The sequence below is a fragment of the Lichenostomus cassidix genome, chromosome 4 (assembly GCF_008360975.1).
Source record: "Lichenostomus cassidix isolate B80296 chromosome 4, HeHo_3.0, whole genome shotgun sequence".
NCBI classification, from domain to species: domain Eukaryota; kingdom Metazoa; phylum Chordata; class Aves; order Passeriformes; family Meliphagidae; genus Lichenostomus; species Lichenostomus cassidix.
This window is the reverse complement of record NC_139484.1, coordinates 23,222,756-23,243,383: the sequence shown is the minus strand read 5'-3', so window position 1 is coordinate 23,243,383 and position 20,628 is coordinate 23,222,756. Positions and strand designations below refer to the sequence as shown.

Sequence of the window (20,628 nt, the reverse complement as noted above, 5' to 3'; positions counted from 1 at the left end):
TGCCATCATCACTGTGGTAGTTGAACCATTGCTCAAAAAAACTTACACACAAGAAATAACAGAACTGATTGTTGAAGCAAAACAAGAGAAGCGAGAAGTGAGAAAGTCAAATAAGCTTTACCTTTAGGTGAAAATGTGTTCTTTTTCCAGTTATACATAGATATACAGGCAATTGCTTTTCTAAAATATTGAACTTCTATTCTGGAAATGCATACACACAAAATGTAACAATAGTCTTCATGGTAAATCCCTGCCTTTGAACTGAAGTAAAATAACTCTGGATGAGTATTGCAAGCACTGATGTTCCTAAAAGCCTCAAAATGCCTGGTTTTTTATTGCTCACATTCAGATTTCAAATTTCTAGGATCCTCTTTAATTATTAAAAAGTATTTTCCAAATACCCTACACGAACAATTATTAGTCATTACATCATTCACATACAAGCATCTCTATTAGAGAGTAACACAGAAGGGATATTGAAATTTGGAAACTGGGATGGTATTTCAGAGAAAAGAATGTTACAGGTTTTCTTGCTGAAAGAAGATGAAAACATAAGTGCATATTTCATTAGAGGTCAAGTCAAAACATTTTCTATGAAGACACTTCTAGCAAAGTTGGTGTTTGTTAATTTAGGCATGGGTGAAGGACAGGAAATATGTTATAAGGAAAATACCAATGATAATACACAGGGAAAGCAAATAGAAAATCAGAAACTAAAATGAGTTGTTACTACTATCTTGTTTACTTTGCTCAGACTTCAGTCAAGGAAACTCCCATAGATTTCACCACACCCAGGCCTAGGGGCAGGGTAACTAGCCAAGTCAGTGTCCTGCCAGCTCCGTGTATATTTTCAGATGAAGGCCTGGGGCTGGCTCTCTCACAAGCCCAGACTTTCACCAAGCTTCCTTCCTCCTAGATTCCGAGCTGGCTTCAAGCGAGCTTTCCGCTGGTGCCCCTTCATTGAGGTGTCCAGCCACGATGAGCTGGAGCTGAAGGCAGCCAGGTTTCACCCCACACGGCAAAGCAGCCTCTATGCTGTGTCCAGGATGGACTCCAGCATGACAGTGGTGATAGACACTAATGATGGAGACAGCATGCGTGCCAGCCATAAGAAAAGAGCAGCTCCAAGGGACCTGAACTTCAACGGCTGCTCACAGAGGAATTCCAAGACCGTCTCCACAGCCTCAAGTCTCATCAGTTCACTGCACACATCAGCAGATGTTTATTCCTAAACAATTCACGTTGCTATAAGGGCAGCACTGGACGATGTTCTCTTACTTTGGGACTTGATATTCATACCACTGGGAAGCAAACCAGATCCCACTGACAAACCCTAGCTGTAAATATTGTGAGACTTTTGGGAATCTCTTATTTTTTTGCTTTAGAAAGAAAAAGGAATTTGAGGACTAAAGTAATGCCTCAGTCCAAAAGCACAGTTGCACCTTAAACACCATAATGTTTGTAGGAATTATCAAAAATAAACCAATGGCATAAAAAACTGTTTCAATTGTATCTAACCGCTGCATGTATGTTTCACTTACTGAAATGTAACAGGCTCCTTTACTTATTGAAGCAGAAACGTACAATGTTTTCCATTATGAGTGTATTCATTCTACAGTAATAAAATTAAGTGAGATTTGATTATAAAAATGTATTTATAATGAACACCTAATGAGCCCCAAGTCTATTAAGCTGTTTTACAATTAGCGCCATTCCCAGACAAATAGATAATATTAAGTTCATGTGAGTGCAGTTCAGCTCTGTCTGCAACAGTACAATTTTGCAAATATATATCAGAACAGGAGAACATGACTAAGAGACTAAGTTCAATTCTACCAAAGTTTGCATGTTAGGAAACATTAGACTCTAATGGGATCTGTACTTCCAGGAGAATATATTACTTTGATGAATGTCTCACAGCTTTGTATCTTAGTATTAAGGGTTAGTATTAAGGTCTGTCTCCAGTGACCTTAACAGAATCTTTCCAATTGACTTTAGAAAGGTCAAAAGATTTTAAACTGGAGATTCACACATGAAAAAAATACCACTGTGGCGATGGACTCTTGTCTGCAGAAGATAAAGCAACAAGATTCATGATAAAATTGTCCAGTGGGGAAAAAAAAAAAATTGGGCTCTTTTCACAAATTTTCCATAGCTTGATGCAAGTAAAAACACTCCTGTGCCTGCATCTGACAATATGCTATGCATTCTTACACAGACACATGCCCACCGAATTCAGGAAAAAATCCACTGACCATCACTGTTGCAGAGAAAGCTGACTGTAATAAAAAAAGGGACCAGAGAGCAGTCTTTTAGTTAAATGACTGTGTCAGTTGCATGGATAGACTAGTTGTGTGAATGTTTGTTGTCAGTTAATAAAAACATAAGCAAAAGAGTACAAATGTCTTCCTGAGATAGCCAAACCAGCACAGGGCAGTGTATATCTGGCTGAACCCAACATAGTACCAAAGCTGAGCAATTGACAAAGAGAAGTTTGAGGAGAGAAAGACTTGAGCTGGCTTTAGTCCACATTCCTTCCCAGTGACTGGGGATGATCAGCATTGTGACAGTGAGCATATCATACAAGACTAGCAAAACAAGAATCATGTTTGTATGGTGATTCATGTATATAGTCAATTGTTATGGTCTGCTAAATGTAACTTGTATGTGTATACTGATTTCAGTGCACTGTGGTATCGCTTACTAAATCAAAATCATGCATAAGGTAAAATATCCTCAAATACATAAACCTGCTACATTAAACTCTCCACATGTGGAATAATTAAAGAACTTGCCTGTTACGAGTACTCTGTAACATAGCCTCTGGAATCACTATTCCTAAGTTTCACAACAAGTTTTTCACTGCAATATTTGTGATGCAAATGGAAAAAGGGACACTAGGAACAGTCACATGAATTGTATTTCCTGAGCACACTTACTATGAAAATTCATGCTGCCCAGCTTGCTTTGATTGACATGCTTTAGATTTAAAAACAAACACAACCATCTAATAATTTAATCAGTTGGCATTCACCAATTAAGTCCTACAAATCTGCCAACACTTGAAATGCTCAGCAGCTCTTCTACACCATTGCCCACAAATTCAGATGCAAATGAGAGTAACAATAAATCAAGTCTGTAGATACTATGCACACCAAGACTTCAGGCAAGTTCCTTCCTGAATGGAAGGGAAAGCTTCCCGGACAACATCTCCATATTTGCAGAGGTTCTGCCAGATAAGGTCTGACCAAGGACAGGGGTAAGTTCTAGCATCAAAGGACTTCACAGACCTTTCCAGCCAGCAGTCCTGTTTGTAATACTGAAATCTATTTCCTGTATAAGAACTGAAAAACTTAAGACAGCCAGCAACACCTCCAAGATCAAGGGTACAGCTTTGCCTTGACCTGAAGCTCTACTCAGTAGGGCCTTACACTAGACAAAGTAAGCTTTTATTCAGAAGTTTGTTTTAATAAATTCACAGCCTTCATTTATCTGGTTGCGTTTGGAACCTTAAAAACATTCAGACAAGAGCATCACAAAGAAGGGATTGGCCAGGTGAGGTGACTCACCTGGAGGAGTGCTCCTGGGCACTGGTAATTTCAACAAGGCAGAAAGGAACCATTCTGAGTGATCAGAGAACCATTATGATCTTCACGTCTCACTCTATGTATGCCCTGCACCGCAGCACCCCCAGGGCTACTAAGTCATGCCACTGCTGCCACCCATCCAGGCAAATGTGTATGGGGTAGCAGGACCAGTACTAACGGAGGAAAGAGCAAGCCTTCGAAAATCATTCAGCACAGCTGCCTATGAACAATTTAATTCTAACCTCCAGTCTATAATTTTAAACTTTACAATTTTAAAAAATGTTACCTTTAATTGTCATGATTAATTTACTGTCAAGTTGGTTTTATTATTCAAAAATATAATTTCTAGCTTTGATGAATTATTGTCTAAAGGCTAAATTGGTACATTTATATTCAAAAGCAGTTCAGAAGAAAATTCTTATCCAAAACCAGTAAAACTGTTGCTACTGAACTATCCAAAATCTGTAGCCTGCCTCTTAGCTTTCTGAAGTTTTCCTCTATTGCCACTTTCTTACTTGCTCAATCTTTCTTACCATATACAGATGCAAATCCAATAGAAAAAGAAGCTGAAAATAAAAAGTGAACTCACAACAATTTCTTATGAAGGACTCCTTGTTGATGTTCACAAGTGTCTGCTGAGAAGTTACTGTTTTACCAGAGTAGATTTCCATCAGTACACCATGTTCTCTTCTATGCTGGTGAAGTAACCTGAAGACAAAAATTAAAAGTAGAGGTGGGGATTAGAGCCAGTATAAGCACAGCTACAAGTGCAAGAAACAAAGAACGATGAAAAGGTTTTTTTCTATTAAGCTACTTATTAATAAATACTAATAAATATTAATAAATTTCTGTTCAATGGATTTGAGATGTGAGCAGGCTCTGTATTTATTTTAAGAGTCTGTAAGCCACATGCCTTCTGTTGGGATCCACATACAAGCATTAATTCAAACCTCTGGTTACAAAGACAGTTTATCTCCTAACCTTTTCTTCTATTTACACTCAGTTATATAAATTCTTTTCACAGATTGAATTTACTGTCAGTGGGAAGCAGTGCTTTGTGTAGTACTAGTAACTCTCCTGTTGCCCAGTTAGGCAGCAACAACAAATCACATAACAAACTTATCCATAATTACTAAGCTTTAGCAGGGAAAGGTTATCGATAATGTAAAGTTTGGTGCTGCTGTGGGTTTCAGATAAGCCACTGTACTTTCTATCGGTCCAAGATCTGTCCGTAATAATTGAAAAAGCTAGAAGAACAAATAGCTCAGGGTGAAATTTGACATAAACCAGTAAGTAGTCCTTAAGACCCAAAGCTTTATTTTAAACAGACATTCGAAGGATATGGCTAACAGGGCTGCAAACAATGGAACAATCTTCAGCTTTTGTGTTCCAGCACCTGCTCTTTGTAGAGCAGGTAACAAACAGAAGGTCTCTTTCTTCACAAGTATGTTGGCAAGGGTCAGTTAGAAGAAGATGAGCCTGGATATCATCACCTGAGCTGACAAACTAAGAATTATTTACAATTATACATCTGTTGTGAACGCTAGAGAAGAGCGGAGTGTTCATAAGTCTCTCACTAAGTGACTTTAACTCGAGCTCTTTTTTCATCATAAAAGGTGGAAATAAGAAATGTGATTCCTCTTGGCTTCACCTGGAGTGCTGCAAGAAAACGCTCCTTAGGGATTTTGTAAATCTGCAATATGGTCAGCCCTGTACTGTCCAGTAAGTAAGCAGTCATACTGATACTAGAGGCTGACGTGACACTGAGGCTGTAACTCAGTGTCTGCTATCATGAAGCTATTATTCAAGAGTTACAGATTCAGGCAGAGCATATTACACCAGTGACTCACACCCTGAAGATTTATGCCTAATCACAAGGATTATACAGGTGTTAAAGTAAAGGCTACACTCATCACTAAATATCCATTTATGTGCCATAAGACATAATACTTCTTTAACAATAATAATTTGGTCCTTTTTTCCTCTCCCGAGAAAAAATTTGCATTCAAGCATTCTGTTACATCTTGAATTGGAATAGACCATTGTTCTTCATGCACATTAGAAATATGCAATTTTAAATGTATGGCCAAGCTTTCAGCCCTCTCTCCAGCATTCATGAATGGAAAGCACCTTGATAGGCATGAATTTTTTCCTGAACAAAATGTTACTCAAACTACCTAAAACGAAAAAAATTATGCATAAAATATCAATAACCATGAGAAGGAAAGGAAATTGAATCTTTCTTGGGCCAGTAGAAACAAAGAAAAAAGTTACTTAAGCATCATCCCTCACCCCACACCCCAAATCCAAGTGCAGGGACTTCTAACCCCAATGATTAAAAAAAAACTGTGCATTTCCCTTGGTTTCTTCAAAATAGTTCAAGTGCATTCTTCCAAATTTTAATGCTGGGGGAATATATGTGCTAAAGCTTTTTCTTAATGACTAAAGAAGAAATAATGGACAAACAGATTCAGAAAGACACCAGCAGAGAGAGACCTAGTTTGCTATAATCAATGTCCTTGCACTTGATGCCATGCTGGTACATTTAGTGAAGGATTTAGATCAAGGTTGTCTCTCACCAGAACAAAGGCAAAATTCCTACCACAGAATTCTCAGGTGTGAGAAATTGTAGCATTTCTTTCATTTTAATTTTATATTCTTCTAAATCACCTGTCTTTTACAAATGTTCTGCCTCAAACTGTCAGCATTATATTACAGCAATAATAAAGTGACTTATTGCTGACCTGTTATGTTTGAAGTTCCATAACGTCAAAGAGGGCTGAAAAATGGATTTATTACATCCACTTCCCTTCTGTGAGAATAGATCAGACTTGTATGAATTATCAATTCTTTTTTCCAACAAACCAATCATCATCTAACTTATCTGCTCCTAAATCAGTTCATGACTATTTCACATAACTACCCACATGAGGAAAAATTCTATTAAGAGATAATAAGAAAAATAATTTAAAATGTGCGTCACACAAGGCACAAAACTGTTTAGCTGAAGAAAAGTAGATACCGATTAAAAATAGAATAAGGAAAAAAAACCAAACAAACCAGGAATTAATTTAAATATGCAAAACCCAGAAAAACAGATGTCATTTGGACGATGCTCTCAAGCACAAGGTGTGACCCTTGGGATGTCCTGTGCAGGACCAGGAGTTGGACTCAGTGACCCTCATGGGTCCCTTCCAACTCAGCATATTGTTTCTATGGTGAGTTGCACTGGAGTCTTTGTCCACTTTCTTTCCCAGAGCAATGTTCATACCAATTTTATATGCAAAAACTGTTCTGCCTTTTCTGTTAGAAAAAAAAAATAAATTGAAGAGAATGGTCTCTCCATTCAGTAATATGCAATTAGACCAAACACAGTCAATGTCTCTAGCAAAATTTTGTAGTAATATATGTCAGATATTGCCTCATTGCATTTCATTAGAACATTGAATTTCATGAAAACATTACTTGAATTGAGGTATTTACTTATACTCAACATGCGGAAATAAACACAGGCCAAGCTGCTAGAACATATCATTGACAGAATGATTGCTTCAATCATTAGTTCATGGACCCCACAGCTTCAGGCTAGAAGTTCCTTCTCATTACACCTCTGTGTTCATCAATTCAGAAAAAATTTACCACTACACTTCCATAGGAAATATTAGTTTGTACTACATAAACTTACTTGCTACAAATTTTGTTTATTACCATAGATTCAGACTGGAATTAGAAAACTGTCTTGCAACATTTCCTACAAAATAATATTCTGCAATGCAGAAGAGAAGTGCTCTTTACCTTTAGTTACTAGTTCATGGGGTTAAGTTGCTATCTGCTTTTTTTTCTATTGGCCTGTCCATGAAGCATAAACTATAGACAGAAAAGAAAATATTCCTCTTCACTCAAACCAAGTCTCACAACATGCCTGTCAGCGTTTACAACACTGCTATACAGTTAGTGTGCAGCAGCAGCAGCCCACCAAGCTTCAGAAGCTTTTCTGGTAACCATCTGGACAGTCTTTGTTGGCAATCCAGGAATTTATTTGTTTGAGCTTTCTCTCTATACACAGCTTTACATGTATTGACACAAATTTCCCATTCCAGAAAATGCAGGCAAACACCACTGCAATAATCTATCAGCTGTCAGGTATTTTTTCACTCTGGCAAGCAACTGACAGCACTTCATATAATTTTAGGTTTATTACATATAATGTGTTGGCCATTGAAGCAAAACCTGAACTGGGATTTAAGTTTCTCCTATACTGTCAAGAGTTGGACCCTTGACTATTCATCTTCAATTGCTGCTTCATATCATGGCTGGTCTCCAATAGCTTTTCTCCTAGTATTTTGTGAGGCACGTCTAGAGAGTTGACAACACTAAGTACTGAAGAAGCAGCAAGCCTTCCACTCTAAGGCCAGACCCTGTGCTTTGTCTGTAGGATGATTTGCACAATCTTTAGCAACAGAATTTTAAATGTTACCATCAGCCTACTACACAAAGGTGGGGGAAAGATAGGGTTTCATTCCAAGAAACAGAGCTTGTGGGAAAGAGTCTATCCCTTTATCTTGCCAACAAATAGTCAAGGGGTGAAAGAGGAGTGGCAGAAAAGGATTAATTCTTCTTTTGCTTACCTAATCTCCTTCAGTTTACTGAACAGCTTTTGTATATTCTTCATGAAGAACTTGCATCTACTATAGGTTAAAAGAGACTAAAGACATTTGAGGTGAATACAAATCAGATAACTTCATTCAGAACCAGCCAAATCAAGACAAAAACAAAAAGCTTAAAAAAATTCTGATCACTACCTAATAAACACTTTGCTTCAGTTTTCAATAATTTAGTGGAATTGTTATCAAGGCAGGCTGTGATGTACCCAGAAGCTAATGAGACCTTGAGAAAGAAAAGTGAATCCATTGGTTAGGTGGGACCCAAGACGATGCTTTAGACTTCTTCAGACTTCTTTACCTTTGATTAAGTAATTTCAGATTTTACCCAGGATTCACTGCAATATTTAAAACAAAAATTCAAACAGGAACTTGAAATGCTTCAGAGACTAAAGAAAGCTGAGACACTTCTCAGACAGTGTCCAAAACGATAGTGTTCTATCTGCCAGTTCTGAACAGAGGAGCATTGAATTTGTCTACTGTGCAACTCAAATGTCAGCTCAAGGTTTTCCCAATACCACGCGGCTTGGTGCAACCTGTTTAGAGTATTGTTACTGTTATGTTTTGGTTAGGTATGAGAAATTATTGACTGAGAAATAAAAGACTTTGAATCTTATTCTGTGTTCCCTGACTGTACTAAGACAGATCCTCATCCATAGTTATAAGGAACAGATAGTCTACATTCCCTGTACATTATTATAAAAGAAATAATTTCTTAAGGGAAAAAAAAAAAAAGGCAACAAAGTAAGCATTTCAGGGGAGAAGCAACAGATGCTTTAGATAAAATCATTATGTTTTCCTTTCAAAGGTCTAAAATTCTACATTCATATATATGCAATTTGGGAAATGATAGCATTCAACAGAACACATCAATTTAGGAAATGACCTCTTTAAATAAATATTGCTGATACAGAATTGCTGCAGCTATTAGGGGGAATAGCCATCCCAAGACCAAATATGCCTTTTGGACTCAGGAGATCTTGCTATAATTCTCTCTTTACTCAGAGGCTTTCTGTAAACAGAGACTTAAAATTATTTAGGTAGTCAAAATTAATAGAATAAAGACATTTAAAATAATCTCAGCTTCAGTGTCCCATTTTTCAGCTCTTTGTCATCTAAGCATTCTCCTGCTTCACCAGTGCTGGGAGGGAATAAATATATCAGGGAGTGAAAAGTGTTCACATCATTGTGAATGCATTATTATTATGTATAATAACAGGCAGTACATATAATTTGGAGTCTTATACATATTCCAGTGCAGAGGAAACAGCAATTAGAGCCTTACTACAAAACACTAAACAGACAAATAATAGTATGGCTATCTATTAAAGAATTCACAGTGCCACATGCTGATCCTTCCATTATTTATGCACAGCCATAAGTCTAAGAACATAAGTAGTCCATTGACTGACTTATGATTCCAAGAAGTGTTTCCACAATCAAACCCTAACTATTTGATGACAGGCAACAAGTGGATTACCACCCAGACAGGAAAAATAATTTCTGAACCATTTCTGAGCTGAAGCACGTTAATAAAATCCCCTTTAAAACATTTCCATTTTGATTTCCCAAGAGACTACAAAGTATCTATGCACCCAAACTTTGATTTAACAGGATTCTACTAACTAGCAGTCTCCCAAATGCAATCATGGAATTCTGTATCAGAGCAGCTAATTACCCAAAATACTGCTAATTGTGACTCTTATGCAATGCAAGTCAAAAAGAGTTCTAATTAATTCACATTGCCCTGGAATCTGTCTGCACGCAAGCAATGAAGGAAGAAAGATGACTTGTTGCATGAATGAGCGTGAAAGGAGAGCTACAGCACCCCCAGCTATTCATCCACAGACAAGCTCTGCTCTTCAGGACACAATGCTTCATGGGGACTTGTCTGCTGATATTTTGTTGACACCAGTATAACCTTTAGGCACCATAACCAATGGTCAGATGTCAAAGCCTATCAAATCTCATAATGAGGAAAGAGGCTAGGAGCTTCATTATTAAGACTCTTTATTGTTCTATTTATGCTCATCAAAAGTGATGCAATCCCTAATTTTCAGAGCAAGATTTTTCAGTAAGACCATTTTAACACTAACATATGTTCACATAATATAAACTATGGGCAGTCATTTTTCATAATTTTTTAATGCATAGATGGTTTAGCATTTGTCACAGGGAACCATATTAGTGTATAGGTTCTGTGTCTGATGATGCTCCAGTCAACCCAAGAAATTCTATAATATGCAGTTATCCAGGAGCATCCATATACAGATGCTTACCTCAGGTTAGTTTATGTCACCAGGTACAAGGTTTTGAATTTAAGCTAATTCAATTGGTCTTCCCCCAGCTTTTCATCACCAACCCCATACCCCTCACTTTCTCTACCTTCTCAAAATGCAGTTTACACAAAGCCTTAACTCAGCCTATCACATTCAGGCATTTCCTTGCTTTCCTTCCTATCTTTCAAGTCAGTATTTTATCCTAATCCATTCAAAATACACTCTTTATTTGTTTGGGTTTTTTTGTTCCAGTGAACACAAAAGAACTACCCTAAAAATAAGACCTCCAGGCTTCCATCTTCAAGTGTGACACTTCTGAAATACAAGCTCACTCAACTTGTTGCAAGATACAACCAGTTTGTGTATATGATGACCCACTGAAGATTTTTTCATTTATATTTTTCACACTGTTGCTGCTTTTCATGTAGACCATTAGTCTGCTTTTTTATAGTATTTACGTCCCAAATTACCTCTTTTCAGTTAAAAGTTACTGAAATATAAGGAATTAGGGATGGAAAATCCTCATACATCTGAATATACTACTTTAAGTGTGCATTTTTATAAAAAATAAGAGAAAAATTAAATGTAAATAGCTTACTTCAGAGTTAAGTGCCTTGACAACACAAATGCACCACATCTTCCTTCTCCTGTGCTCTCCCTCTCCCTGTTTGGCAATTTTAATCTACAGACAGTACAGAACCACACCAAGTGCAGTGTGGTCCCTGCAGTGGCAGCATAGGTCAGTAGAGAGGACTCCAGAGCCATGACTTCAGGACTCTGAGATGATTCAGGATGAACCTCCCTGGAGTTCATTCTCATGGCTTCTACTGCACCATGATCTACAGCTCAGTGAATCCAGTTTATGCTTTACTGGGACACCAATCAAGCACAATTCTGTGCTTACACAATCCTTGCTGGGACTGACATGTTTGTTCTCCTACCCAACTCAGACACAGGGCTGAGATCTTTGAGTGCCTGTGGCTAACTCCCCAGATTCCTTAGCAGCATACAAGCCATGCTTATGTTGAGGGAAGCACTGCCATATGCAGAGCACAGAATTTTAGGGCACTCAGCAGAGGGAGTGTAGTTAGGAATTGGGCTCTGCATCTCTGAAAGACTTCAGAGTGGAAAACTCTGCAGCTGACTCAGCATCTGTTGATAAAAAGACTAGAAACTCATGGAGAGACTATTCTCTTTTCAAGCTTAAGTTCAAAAAAATCTCTGTACATTTAAGTTGCAACAATTTAAATGTTGCTATGTTTTAATATGTTAAAATAATTACACCCAAAAGCATCAAAAGTATAGTCTCTTGAAAATATAGCAAGTTTACTACATCAAAAATATTCACAGTAGTTTTTCCAAAGAATATTCTTGAAAACCTTATGAATTATATATGTTTTCAGACAAAAACTGTGAGAAAACAAAACCGAGCAGAAGGGTTATAAAAGACTCGCAAAGCAAAGTTCTACCAAGTACAAGCTAATGTAACCTCATTATTTATCTCACAATTTTTATCAGATTTTTGAGCTTCTAGTAGGGAAACAGAAACCACTATCTGATCTGGATGTTTCAGAGAGCTCCTTGTTTAATTCAGAACAGATTTCTACTCCGTGTAATTACTCCATCCAAAAACCTCAGTAACGTACATTTTCTGGAAATACTGAGTTCTCAATACACCTCCCTCTCTTCTGGGCAGACAGAAAACCAGGAGCTGCAGTAATCAGTTAAATGTTATAACACTGCTTCATTTAAAATTTACTCCTTGCATCTAGCCCTAAAATACCTTACCTTCCAGTAAGATCAAACCATGATCAGCTCCAATTTCTGTCTGCTATCCAACCTCTCCTAGTGTGAAAATTCAGAAGCATTTAGAATACCATCCCTTCCCACTAACCAACTGAGAAATAGGTTATACAAGGCCACAAAAACTGTAACTGAAAAGTAATTCAGTACCAACATTGCCAAATAATCACTTACAAAGACCAACACAAAACTTCCACCTTGTTTTATCCATGGTCAAATACAAATAAACACACCAACTATACAGCATTCTAGCTGCCTGCCTCTATAATGCCAGTCATTAATATAACACTATGCACAACATTCAACACATACTCTGTAACAATCCATGCCAAGTTCTAACCAAGTATTTGGCATAATCTGGCTGCTGTGTCGATCAAGCTGAATTGAGGCTTAAAAATGTGAGAGAAAAGCCTAACTGTGAGCTTTCAAACACTTCATTTTCTTTGCATATTTATTAAAGTTGTATTTGGTAGTCACTCAAATGTGGAAATGAAATATGCAAAAAAACCTGAGCAGCAGAGTAGGTGCATCCTGCTTTGACAAGCCAAGAGTCAAGCTGCTGTCTTAGGAGGCGTCTTGCTGAGGAATACAGGTTACTTTTATTTAGCACAAAACTTGAAAATTCTGCTAAACAGGTGATGCAATTTCCATTCCTTACACAAAGTAAAACTAAATTGGAAAAATCAGAAGCCAGATTTGTGTATTAGCTGTATGTTCATGCTTCAAAGCATAATACAATCTGAAGCTGACAGTGCTTATCTGATATACTTTTAATGTGTCCAGGAAAGCAAAGAAAAACACATCATTATATTGATTTTTCAAAGTGTTTTAGATACCTGTCCACTCTGAACAACTTATCTTCATGTGGCATTAAAACTGCTGGAAAACAGTGTTCTGCTCTCCTCTCCCTATGCACTACAGGGAACTTCACAAAGATAACATGAAGGAAAAGACAACTAACTTTTCATGAGTCTGGATCAAAGCTTACTAGACTTTCACAATCTTTTGCTACAAACTACACAGAGACTTTAGAAAGCCAAGAAACAGCAATAAAGCCATTTTCCCAAGTCACAGATAGTCAAGCAAAACAGCACTGGAGGAACAAAGAAAACAGCAAATCAGACTCTGTGGCCAAGAAGAAACACCTGAGTTTAACACCACTTTAACACAACTACTGACATCTTAGTCTTTGCTCTCAGCAGCATGCAACATTTTTAAGAACCAAACCAGAGCCAGGGATGATGACAAAATGCTGTCACATCAATCAGATTTTGGCAGGGGGTCTTCACACTTCTTTCCAAATTCTTGGGGCCCTTTTTCCCAGACTCTTTTATATTACACTTTTCAACTTACCTACTATTACTATAAAGACTCATCACAGCTCCAAGCTCCAGCTGAAGGTCTCTTTGAGATCTGTATGCCTTAAACCACCACTGGACATGAATTCATTAACAGGAGCGATGGGAAAGCAACTAGTATGTAATCACCACTACTAACTCTATCTTGCCACACTTCCATGTTCCAAGGCAAGATGACACCACTAATTCAACTTAGTAACATTTTTTACCTTGTGTGGAGACCAAAATCACACAGCTATGAAAATGCAGCAAAGCAACACAACACATTTTTTTGCTAAGCTACATGTATAGAGAAGAAAGTACTAACAAATTAAAAAGGCTCTAGGCTGCAGACAAAAACACAATACACACACACAAAAACCCCTGTTGTGTCTGTATGTGTTCTTTTGATAAAATGCATATCTAAATTTGCAGATCTGACCAAATATCCTGCCAGCTTTACACAAGATGATTTGGCAAGCACAGAGCCTGAAAGCTGACAGCAGATAAAAACACATCAGCATTATTTCATATTTTACTGCTCTTCTGAGAAAACTCAGTTTGTATTTTCCTTGCCTGCAAACTACAAACCCATGAAGTCTCTTCAGGAGACTTCCTGGGAAACAAAACATTCTTTTTTGGGTAGGGCAGCGAAGAAACTGGATGACAGGCAAGTAATATGAAGATCTTTTATTCCTGCCTAAGTTCTAATCAAAACTAGGTTCAAATTTGCTAGAAATTACAAAATTGAGGATAACTTTTCCTTCCCTTCCTCATCCCCAGGACCCTTTATGGCTAGTCTTTTTCAGGTTTCCAAATACACAGCTGAGTGGCTATGCTATGCCACGTAAACTGCACGTAACACATTTTATGCAACTGAAGAGCAGTGAAGGGACCTATCTTTCCCATTCTGTAGGAAAAAATTAACTATATTATACATTATACAGCGTATAATGGATAACAAGCAAGAAATGCTGTTGGGAAGTTTATCTCAACACAAAAAACAAAAAACCAGTGACTAAGGATTGAGCAAGACTCCTAGTAACGTAGGAAAGATGAGGCTTTATTTGGATAGGTAGATTAGCAACGAAGTATTGAAACATTGTTACCTCATCTGTCCTTTTGAAGGATAACCACTTTCTGCAAAAAGGCTGGTTTATTGACAAAAGGCAAGGAAAGAGAGAGTAAAACCTACACAAGCAAAATGAAGCAGTCACTGTAAAATGACCTTATTGGGTCTCCTGTTCTTTATGATCACACTAGTGAAACACCCAAAACCTATATTCATGGTGGTACATTAGCTGTTCACTGCAGCATGCTGCTTCACTGGAATTATTTTCATGCTTAAATTTAAGTGAGGGCTGTCTGACTGACCTCTCACAAGCTGACATTCTACCTGGTCTCTGGACAGTCCTGCTTAAATTCAGCCAAATGTGATATGTGTAGCTGTATGGGTGCAGCTTTCAACCACAGGCTGTGTACTCCTGAATGAGGGTTGCTAGCCCAGGCTCAGAGCCACACTCAGTGCAGGATATTGTTTTGGACAGCTTGAAGGGCACATGGGGTGAGATTACCTCTCCAGGTAAATGACACCACAGACAGAGTATGATGTTAGATTAAGACCAGAGATCTGGCAGATCTGAACTCTAGCTTTCATGCTTCTTGCCTCACAGGTAAAACTGTACACACCGTTTTAAAATTTATAGATGTAAAGCCTCCCTTAAAAGTCTTGGAAAGTTATCTGTCACTCCTAGGACAAAACTCATGATGGTTTTAACTTTCTTGATGGAAGTACTAATCATTCATTTGGCTGTAAATTATAGTTTTAAAATTGCTACCTATCAGTCAATGTTCAGTGCTGCTCTGCGCTATCAGAAATTGCTGCAGTGCCCTATGAGTAGCATTATAACAGAGATACACAACAATATATATCTCACATTCAAGGAGAGCAACCAGCAGGATGATAAGCTTATGAGCTGTTTGACTAAACAATCACCACGATCCACCACCACTAAAAAACTGCTGATGTAGTTCAGGGCAAATTTGAACTGTGGAAGGATCTATCACACCAATTTCCCTAAATTAAGGGGACAACATAACGCACACAAGCAAAGATTTCAGCACTTAAAAGAAACCAAGAGGTTTAATTTTGAAAAAAAAAAATTGAAATCATACAAGAATTAATCAAAATTATTAATGACCTCCGTGATTGCGTTAGGGAATCTCAGGAAAATTTAAGAATTGGTTTCTCTCAGTTGGCATTTTAAGAAATCCACTGTGTTCATAAAGGAAATCAGGATCCATAATATCAGAAGAACATACCTAGAAAAAGGGCTCAGAACTAGAGTGTGCACAGAAAGAATTTAAATTATAGGTCAGAAAGATCACAGCAATCACCTAATACTGCTAGTGCCATTTCTCAGCATGACTTCCAGGTTAATGTCTCATACAGCAGAGAACTGAGGAAAGCAGTTCAAAATGTACCTTATACCAAGCCCAACCAATAACTGTGCTTTTTCCTGCCACTGAAGTCCTCCATGAGGTCCCACGGGGAAAAGTGTGTCAGCACAAAGAAGATATACTAAATAGATTTTTTTTTAAATTATTGGGAGAGGGTGCTTTTTTTATATTGATCTTCTGTCAGTGTTCTTTTATTCTACACCAATTTAGAATCAGGTCTTAGCCATGCCAGAGTTGACTATTAGGCAGACAAATTAAATTCATTGCTGAGATTCATAGGCGCAGATGGGGCCTGACATTTTTAAAGTAAAACAAAAGTTAAGCACCTTCAAGTGCAAAGGCTTCAAAACAAGCTTAGACTTCAGCCTACACCCCAAACACTGAAAGATAGAGCAAAATCTGCTCTACCCCAGCTCTTGAGCAGAAGTAGGGTTCTAAATTATTCTGAGAGACTATAACCAACATGAATAAGAACAGAAAATAATCACATCATTCAAACTCAAACCAATTGAAAATGTTCAGAGGCAGATACCATCTAACCAGGGGACAGCTGTGGAGCAAAGAATGACTAGGATAGAATCATCAAATAAATTTTCACATCATAATGGTACAAATAAATAACATCTGGCCACCCATATCTGTAATTGTTGTGGAAGAAAAACATTTTCCTTCCCATTACTCTCCACAGAAAGAACAGTGTTCATATCACTTTTAATGATTCTTTTATGTTCTGGGACAGTATTCAATATTTGTACAGACAAACCAAGGATCCTTAATATTGGATTAAGGGATTACGTGCCATGGGTTTTGCAGACTTTTTCATTTTCTCACTCCTATCATACCAGTATTTACTGAATTGAAGTGGGCTGGAGGCAAGTTCAATTTCCATCTCTGCTCAGGGGAGTGATTAAATTTAGCTGATGCTGAGAAAAAAAATTCAGTGTGATGAACATAGCAAGACTTGACTGGCAAGCCTGTGAGAAAGGATTAGTACCACAAGCAAAGCAGAGCTATCAAAATACCTGCAGAAAGCTTACAAATGGGGGGAGAAAGTAGGAAGGAAATGTAAATGTAATTAAAAAAAAAAAAGCAAAACCTAAACACTATCAGCCCAGCATTTAAGCACATTAAACTCAATTCTGTATTTCAATAGCAAAGAGCATTCTAGTAAAATTTTAGTTTCATGAGAATCCCCTTTAATTTTGACAGAGTTTGGAACATAATTTGAGATTTGGATTGTGTGGCTAACATGCATCTTTTAACAGAACCTAAATGAAAACCTAAGTGAGTTCCACTAGTGTTTGGAGCTGATTCAAATTTTACGGGATTTATTTATTCCTGGCAATAAGACATTAAATGGCTGCCTCTGTTAGGGAGGCATTCAACCATTTGCTTGTGGCAAACTGGAATAACCTTTCCTATGAACTGATACTTTCCCACCAACTGAAACAGCAGGAATCTCTTCCCTCAAGGAGACCAATGAACCCTTCAAAATTAACCATTGCACAAAAAGGATAATATCAACTCATACAGCTGATTGAGCACCTTATTTTGGAGTTACATATTAGTCTGATTCTTTTTGCTGTAACTTCATTTGTTTCAACTGAAAGCACCACCTTATCAAGATTAGAAAAAAGTGTATTGACCCAGCACAACTATATTCCAAAATTTTCACTGTTTTAACATTTAGAAAGAGCATGGTGTCATCTCAAGAACATGATGTTATCCCTCTTGTCAGAATGAAGGATTAGAATGTGTTTTCCAAGACTGAATCAAACACATGAAAATAAGGGATTTTTTTTAACCCTGCTTTTCCTCAAGAAGGAAAACACAAGGGTGTTTTGGGATTCTTTTGGCTTTTTTTGTTTTTTTCTTTTTTAAGAAAGCAACCAGATCCTCTAAAAGTGAGGCCTCATAACCTGAGTAAAATCTAAGGAATCAAACATGTCCAAAATTATTTTATTCCATTTTCATTAACTGTTGATTTTGAAAGCCCTTTTGATTTAGAATTAGGAAAAAATTGTAACAATTATATAATAAATATTATATAATATTTAATTATATTTTTAATGAAACTGAACTACTCATAACTATGTCAGATCCAAATATATGAACAGAATACTGTTCATCACAAATTGCACAGAGCCATTTCTATTTAAAAGCAGCTCAATTTGATAAATTACCACCCATGTGTGTGGATTCATGCGTGCTTTAAAGAATGACTGCATATACAACTAATTTACAAGTTTACTGGTTTAACTAATTTACTAGTAAAACTGTATGATTGCATGACCCACCTGCCTAAAGCAGTTTTATGTTTTGTCTTTTCGTTTATTTGGTTTAGCAAATTGGTATGGGAAAAAACAATTAGCAGAGAACAGAGTTCACTTCCAGTTCTGCTCCTTCCAGATGGATAATGTTAATATCAGCACATTAATACTATCTGTTCTTCATATAAGACTCAAGACTTAGACTTGAAGATGCTTGAAACACTGACCATCAGTTGACCATAAACCAACTCTTGCCATCGTTTTGAGAAAGTTTCAAGTGAAAAGGCTTTAATCTTGGGAGTAGAACAGACAAGTGATAGAAATTATATATATCAAATATAAAACATCTTCTACAACAGAAGATGAGTTTATTAGAGTATCTATACACTTAAGTCATATTAAAAGTGTTCCTGCCCTAAGTACACAACCACAATGCAAGAAAATGCCCCACACTAACACAGATGCCAGTTGTCACAGCAGCTGTTGCAAGAATGAATCCCTGCCTTCTACAAGTAAAATGTGAGCTGGTGTTCCTGTCTGCTTGCACATTAGCAAAAAAAAAAAAAAAAAGCAAATACACTTGTAATCTCAAGATGCAATTACTTAATAGCAAAAGGATAAGAGCTCCTTTTGCACACAGAGCCACCTGAGAAACAACGTTTGTTCTTGTAGCTCTCCAAAAGCTAGAATTTTCATAACTGCCCTCTATATGAAGTTCAGAAGTACATCTCCCAAAAAATGTCTCTAATTTCTGCAATTCATCTTGTTGGAAAAGAATAAAATATTTAAATAGTGAAATCTTTCATTACAAACACCACCACCAATGAGATCTTTCTCTCCTTATTTTGTTTCTCACCTGTGTCTCATCAGATGGCATATAGATAATATGCCATAAATATCTAGGTCTCAAGTAATGTAAAGAAATCTTTTCTGCTTTTTCCAAGAGATTGAGTGAACTGTCCACTGGTGAGATTTTTACAGCATCAATATCTGTGACCATCAAACCAGACAGTGAGCAAATGCTGCCCTGGTGTGCACTATTTACAAGTCAGTGAAGGACAGAAAACATTACTTTGGTTTTAGATTAGCTTTCAAGTTACAAAACTCATTCAGTCACAGCAGAATCAGCCCACACCTTTAATTCTACAGCTAGAGTTAATCCTCTACAGGGCTTCACTCTGTTTAGGGATTCGAATCTCCCATGTAAATAAAGCACAAGATTTGCTACTCTGTTACTTCCTCACATTAGGCAAATGAGCAGTGCCCAGTTTAAGGGAAACACAAAACAGTGATTACAAGGTTTGTCCTCACAGTCCACTCATGACTTCATTGTAATTGGCTAAAAATCTAGAATAAATAAAAACAGTATATAAAAAATTAAATAAAGGCTGACATTAAATCCATAACAAGTAAACATTCTCACATACAGCTAATCCCTGTTATATTTACTCCTGTGTATATTAAATGAAAATTGAATACTTCCAAGCAGCTGATTTGTGGGGTTTGAGTCTTGGGAATCAAATAATTTACTATGCATTGTTAAAATGTTTCCACTCTTTCCCTAAAGGTATTAGCAGAAAATTCTTTCAAGATTTTCCTTTCAAAGGCCCTTCTTCATAGATGAGATGTAAAAGTTCCATTAACACAAGTATTTGATACTCAGAAACTAATGAACTATTATTTAACTTCATCCTAAGTGTCAGAAGCCTAAAGCAGCAATGCTTAATTAAGATTATGTGTGCCCCAAGTCTTCTCCCAGGAAACTGGTGAATCATAGCAGATTCCCTTCATTGCCAAATACATCCACAGAATTATCTGAACACATCTGTTATAAATATATGAATGGCATGAAGTCTCCTGCTGTTAATTCAGATTGATTACTTGTTAAACACATTTAATTGAGGCAGGAGGGAGCTTAACTGATGTTTACATAAATACATTTAAAATAATGGAGAAAAATTAGTTGTGGCATTTCAAGAGAGGTTGAAGGACTGTTTGAACATCAGATCTTATATGTGTTCAGAGGCAACACATGAAATGACCGTAAGGAAACTAATGTTTCCTTCTTATTTTTTACTCTTGTGAATCTACTGATTTAACAGATTTTTGCTAAAAAGTGCTCTTCTCTTTTTCCCGTGATTCAGGCAGTAACTTCTGTATAATTTAACTAGAATAAAAATGGGCAAGCTTTCTGAATGATTTTTCTGTTAACACTGAACCAAAAATCTCAA

General features: G+C 37.0%; 1 protein-coding gene and 1 long non-coding RNA gene across 4 annotated transcripts in view; one reads left to right on the top strand and one right to left on the bottom strand.

Annotated features, from left to right (window-relative positions):
- The window catches only part of TACR3 (tachykinin receptor 3), a 38,306-nt gene extending 35,504 nt beyond the window's left edge, over window positions 1-2,802 (top strand). Inside the window, exon 5 of the mRNA XM_085058299.1 lies at window positions 917-2,802. Coding sequence (XP_084914425.1) covers window positions 917-1,232 — 316 coding nt within the window. The 3' untranslated portion in view covers window positions 1,233-2,802. The remainder of the gene's footprint in view (window positions 1-916) is intronic.
- LOC146438053 (uncharacterized) overlaps window positions 1-20,628 on the bottom strand; it is a 119,619-nt gene that overhangs the window by 93,167 nt on the left and 5,824 nt on the right. For all 3 annotated transcript variants that reach the window (XR_014851647.1, XR_014851648.1, XR_014851649.1), the window contains exon 2: window positions 4,177-4,295. This is a non-coding gene — a long non-coding RNA (uncharacterized LOC146438053). The remainder of the gene's footprint in view (window positions 1-4,176; window positions 4,296-20,628) is intronic.